We start from the raw sequence: 5,896 nt of genomic DNA, 5'->3' as shown, positions 1-5,896 counted from the left end.
GGGGTCTCCAGGAACACGGTCAGAGGCACCTGCACTAAAGACCGGTCCAGGATGAGATCACAGGACTCAGGATCAACATGATTCCTTAACCAGACTCCAGCAATCAATCCCAGAGCTGTCACTAGCTCCGCACAATAAATCTCCATGGTAACGTACATTAAAACATGTCTCACGTTAGTCTGTCCTATGAGAGCAACTGGATCCTAGATTATTTTATCCAGGATAACCCAGATATCCTGGATTAATCCCTCATCTTGGTTTTGTGCGACTCCAGAGATAAGACTCTTAATGTGAAACAGTTTATCTCCATTGATCCAGAGAAAAGACTCATTGTGAATGACTTTATCTCCATTACTCCAGAGATCGTCCTGCTGTGGTGAGAAGTTGGCTTGTAAATTAAATTCCAAGCCATTAATGAAGATCAGCTGGTTTCAGTGGATCTTATTTATTTTAGAATTAAAATACAGAATCAGTTCATGCAGGGCTGTTGAAAGACATACTGGAGGATCCTTAGAACCAATCAGAATTGTATGGTTCCAACTCGTGATTAGGCAATCATGATGCCAGTCAATGTGGGACCACTTTAGCGTGATGACGTATCATGTCGAGTCGCCGCCTCTGTGACGTTCTTCCACTAATACGTAATTCCCAAAGGGTTATTACTTACCAATGAAAAGTCCGACATGGTTACAGATGCGTTTTAATCCTATGCGGAAAGACGATGCTCCAGCTGTGCGGATGTAAACAAACTGACATGTGGCTGACGTGCGCGCTCCCACAGTCCTCATGAAGCGAGCCGCGCATGCACAGTGCTCCAAAAATGGCAAATCGGCCATGTTGTATGAAATCGGCGGAGAATCCTCCAATATACCTTTAAGTTGGTCTATGTTGTGTGTGTTTGTGTGTCTGTGTGTGTGTGTGGGTGTGTGCTCTGAGGTGTTAGTTTCTCTTTCCGATCACATTTCAGAGGTGAAGCTGAGAGAAAGTGTCAAACCGTCAGAGACTAAAACCTCCAGATCTGAGAGGAGTCCAGCCCGAGAGGAGCAGCTGGTTCTGATCCAGATCATCCAGGACCACGAGGAGCTCTGATATCCAGAGAGGAGGAGGAAGAGGAGGAGGAGGAGGAGCCACCAGGCCGACTGGACGATGGAGGGAAGACGTGTTCTGCAGCTGCTCTGTAAGAACCGCTTCGAGCGAGAACGGCCCGCCGTTGCCCTGACTCCGGCAAATTTCAAACTCTGAGTCAATCAGACACTCAGGAGTTGTGGTGAGCTCTGGAGGGGCAGATGTTAGGTCTGTTAACTCCGTTAACTCCGTCAGTTCCGTTCACTCTATAAGCTTCATTAGCTCTCTTAACTCCGTTAGCTCTGTTAGGTCCACTAGTTCCGTTAGCTCCGTTCGCTCTATTAGCTCTTTCAGCTCTGCTAGTTCCGTGAGCTCAGTTAGTTCTACTAGTTCAATTAGCTCCAAACAGCCTGTCCTCCAGCGTCTCGGCCCGCCATTCCGTCAGAGATCCGGTCCTCTGGTTACATATCTGCGCTGACTGGAGAAGGGAACTAAAACTTTTCCGACTGGGACAGAACAAGTCTGATAACCCTAAACCTAACTCCAGATTTTAAATATTTAGGAATTACTCTGGACTCAAAACCAACATTTAAAAGTCATACAAAGAAACTCTGCAACTCCCTCAAATTTATTCTCTCAAACTATAAGTACATTAGAGGGTTGCTGAGTAATGAGGCTTCATTCATGTATCTAAATTCTATGATTATGTCACGTTTTATGTATTGTATAACATCCTGGTCTCAGGCGTGCAAAACAGTGTTGGAACTCCTTGAATCATATAAACAAGTGGTCAAGATTCACGATAAGAAACCTCGACGATTTCACCACTGCTCTATTCTTACTAAATACAAGATCTTAAGTTTTGAAAACGTAATTATTTTTACAAATCTCTGTTTACTGTTTAAGGTTCTTCATGGTATGCCTCCACCTCTGAGAAGTTTCATCTCTTTAACATCAGGAATATCAGAAAGAGTGACGTGCTCCTCTTCTAGAGGAGAATGTCGTGTCTCTAACAATAATACGGCTTCAGCCAGAACAGCCTTCTCATATGTGGCCATAAAACATTGGAATAAACTTCCAATAGAGATCTTGACTTGCACAGAATTTCCCACTTTTGCACGTCTGTCAAACAAATGGCTGCTCACAAAACAAATGTGTCTACATTAGCGCTGTAGTGTTGTGAGTGACAGAGACTGGTGATCTGAAAGAGAGTGAATGAGGGAGTGATCGGGTATATGGCTGTGCAGAAACACTGCTCAAAGACATGTTTTTATTTAACAGTTTATTTATTCTTCTTTTTTTCTTTTGGTCATTGTAATCTAACTCTAAATGTCTCTCTGTTAAACATCAACCTGCCCAGGGACTCACTGGTGGAAATTAGCATTTGGCTATAACCTGGCACCAAGCATCTCTCCTCTTTTGGTTAATGTTTGGTTGTGCACTGTCCCTGACAAATAAATGCATACCATACCATACCAAACAAAAGAAAAATTGTCAATATGGACTTGAAATTTAAACTGAACATTAATGGCGATGATGATGAATAGTTATGAGTTCTGTTATATTCAGAGTGCTGTTGGTGAAGGGATTTGTATGTGAAATGAGACTTTTTTTCTTTTTAATTTTCAAATTTAATGTGTTCAAGTAGGGGCAGGCAAATATAAGGATTTTTTTCTTCTTGCTGCTCCTTTCCATTCATGGAGGTGTCGATTTGAAAAAATGCAGAGTGCATTTATTCACAATTTATGTTGTCCACTTTCATGGAAGGAGCATAAAAAAATGGGAAATTAATGAGGTTTTTACTATAATTTGGACAAGTGTGACGGGCCGGATTGAAAAGCCTAACGGGCCGTATGTGGCCCGCGGGCCGTACTTTGCCCATGTCTGCTCTAGAATATACGGCCGGCATCCATCGTACCTTTCTGATTTCTTTCATCTCATTTGGTAAATTTGTCCTTTCAGTTGGGGAACCCAGTTCCTCGTCACTCGGTAGAATCAGAGTTCTAATGAAATAAACTATATCAAATGAGGGAAGTGTTCCTTTACTGGGTCGAGTGTTGTTCTCCTCTGCAGAGGAGTGGAAGTGGATTAAAGAGATGCAAAGCAAACCGGCCAACGAGACTCCTGAGACTCACCCAGTCTGTCCAGTTAAAACCTTAAACTACAGGTTCTCCTGTCTCCTCCACCTGAGAACCTCAGACCAGCTCCTCTCTCTCTGCAGGTCTGACCTTCACTCTCATCTCCACCACTCGACCGTCTCCTCCAGGTCAGTGAACGCCTCGTTCCTCTGCTTCCTGCTTCAGTGATCAGTGTTTTCAGTCCCTGTTCTGTCCAGTCTGTCCTGCATCCTGCTGCTGCTTCGTTCCTCAGCGTCGGTTCCTCTCGTTCTCAGCAGGACTGACTGTGAGTCCCAGCAGATCTCAGTTCCTTCAAGGAGACTCAGTGTCTCTGAGCTGTGAGGAGGACGGATGGACAGTCTGGAGGAAGACCAGCTGCAGACAGAGGAGTTCATGTGAAGACTGGTGGGGAGAACCTGCTGGTTCCTCATGTAGAATCAGTGACATGTTCCCCCTGGACAGTGGAGTTTACTGGTGTGAGTCCAGAGAGGGAGCAGCTGGAAGCAGCATCAACATCACTGTAGCTGGTAAGAGAGTCTGTCTCTGTCTCTGTCTCTGTCTCTCTGTCTCTCTGTCTCTCTGTCTCTCTCAGATGCTGGACTCTGCTCTCTGTGTCCAGATACAGTGGTCCTCCAGAGTCCAGTCCTCCCTGTGATGGAGGGACAGGACGTCACTCTGGGTTGTAGAACCAGCGCTCCCTCCACCCTCTCAGCTAGTTTCTTTAAAGATGACGTCTTCATCGGGACCGAGTCCACAGGTCACATGACCCTCCGCCATGTTTCCCGCTCTGCTGAAGGCCTCTACAGGTGTAGCTTCAGAGGTGTTGGAGAGTCTCCACCCAGCTGGATCTCTGTCTCAGGTGAGGAGCTGAACTCTGCTTCCTGATTCAGCCTCATGCTCACCTGCTGGGACTCTCTCTGCAGCTCCACCCACCGAGGAAGCTCCGCCCACTGAGGGAGCTCCGCCCACTGAGGGAGCTCCACCCACTGAGGGAGCTCTGCCCAGTAACTCCACCTCCCTCCAGGTGGAGTTCAGTGTTCTCCGCCACCTGCTGGTTTTCTGTCCGTACTTCATCTCCACTCTGCTCATGGTGTCGATGTATCGAGGCAGAGCCAAAGGTAACTAACTGTAAGGTTAAAATGTGTGGAGACATACCTTTCAATGACCGGTGACCTGAGTTAGGTAAGAATTATGTATAAGTTGTATCAGAATTATATAAGCATTATATAAGAATGAGGTAACATGTTAGATTCAGTGTATACATTTCATGATCATGTATGTAAACTCCTTGCAGAGCAGAATTTCCAATAAAGGCAGTGACAGTGGAACAGAGAGCTCGAATCGCTGTACTGCATGAAAGGAAGAAGTCTTCAGTCCCTCGGTCCTTCTTATCAAAGACAAGAAATCCACCCATCATTAACTAACTAACTAACTAACCAACTAACCGAACAACCATCCAACCAAATGACCAACTAATCAATTAAGTAGCAGACAAACAAACAAACAAACAAACCATTCAACCAACCAATCAACAAGCCAATCAACAACTGGCACACTAACCAATCACAAGTTAACTTTTAATGACAAAATATCCAACTAATCGATTCAAGAACTGACCAACTTAACCGGTCAATCAACCAGCCAGTAAACAAAGTAAGTGACCACCTCACGATTACACAAACCATCAAACAAATCAATGAACCAACTAAAGGTTTCTTTCTTTCTTATGTTGTATTCTTGCTTGTGTTGTACGTTGCTTTGGACAAAAGCGTCTGCTGAATGAAGTTGTAGAATTGTAGAATTGTAATGAAATGAACTAACAGGGTCCGATTGTCGGGAGTATGCAAATGAGTTTGGTCCGATCCTCCTCTGGTGTGCGATGTGTTCCAAGAGATTTTTTCCGGTCGGAGCCTCTCGGGAGGCGTCGGAAGGGGGGATCGCAGATAATGAACATGTTTAATATTTACGATCGCAAATCCTGTAGTGTGTGGAGCTCTGAGAGGAGCCGATCAACTCCGAGTAGAGCTGTCCACGCCCTCGGACTAAAGCTCCTTGATTGGCTGAACAGCTCCGTCTCACCAAGGTGCCGCTGATTAAAAAAATCCCCCCGCAGCTGTCAGAGCTGGATGAATATATGTCTGTGAAATATATTCACTATATAAAACAGTGAAACAGAAAAGCCAAAGCTCCTAAACTCAGGAGCGATACCGATGTGAATGAATGAACTGAGGGAATGAATGAGTTCTCTACTTATTATTGAAAGTGGAGATGAACATAAAAACAGCAATGAAGGGAAGCAGCACAAAGTCACGCTGGACGACGCGAGATTTGGAGGAGAGAGGAGCAGATTCTCGGCTGAAGAATCTGCTAGTGTGTGTTCTGCTGCAGAGCGACACACACACTACAAGACAGCAGAGGACAGATCTGGCGATCTGTCCTCTGCTGTCGTGTAGTGTGTGGTCTCTGAATCGGGGAAGATTGAAAAAATCCTGTAGTGTGTGGCGGGCTTAACTAACCAACCAAAATGTTCTTTTTTTAACCACAGAAGCCAAACAAGCCGTCTCCAGGGCGACGCCCTCCGGTGCCCAGGCTGAGCAGGGATTGGACGACGGCGTGATGATGTCATAACCAGTATAAGCAGTCAGCGTCCTCTCTGAGGATGAGGAGCTGTTGTTGTCATGCAGAATGAATAAAACCTTCAGATTTTCACTTGA

The 5,896-nt window shown here is 45.2% G+C and overlaps 1 protein-coding gene across 1 annotated transcript; it reads left to right on the top strand.

Annotated features, from left to right (window-relative positions):
* The first annotated feature begins 981 nt into the window (after positions 1–981).
* On the top strand, positions 982–5,896 carry LOC115409161 (uncharacterized). Its single transcript, XM_030120173.1, has 6 exons — positions 982–1,177; positions 3,287–3,331; positions 3,458–3,709; positions 3,802–4,041; positions 4,106–4,300; positions 5,728–5,896. The coding sequence occupies exons 1-6, from the start codon at positions 1,147–1,149 to the stop codon at positions 5,808–5,810; spliced, it is 846 nt and encodes a 281-aa protein (XP_029976033.1). The 5' UTR covers positions 982–1,146; the 3' UTR covers positions 5,811–5,896.

Source organism: Salarias fasciatus, chromosome 3, assembly GCF_902148845.1.
Source record: "Salarias fasciatus chromosome 3, fSalaFa1.1, whole genome shotgun sequence".
NCBI classification, from domain to species: domain Eukaryota; kingdom Metazoa; phylum Chordata; class Actinopteri; order Blenniiformes; family Blenniidae; genus Salarias; species Salarias fasciatus.
This window is presented reverse-complemented; position numbering and strand designations above follow the sequence as displayed.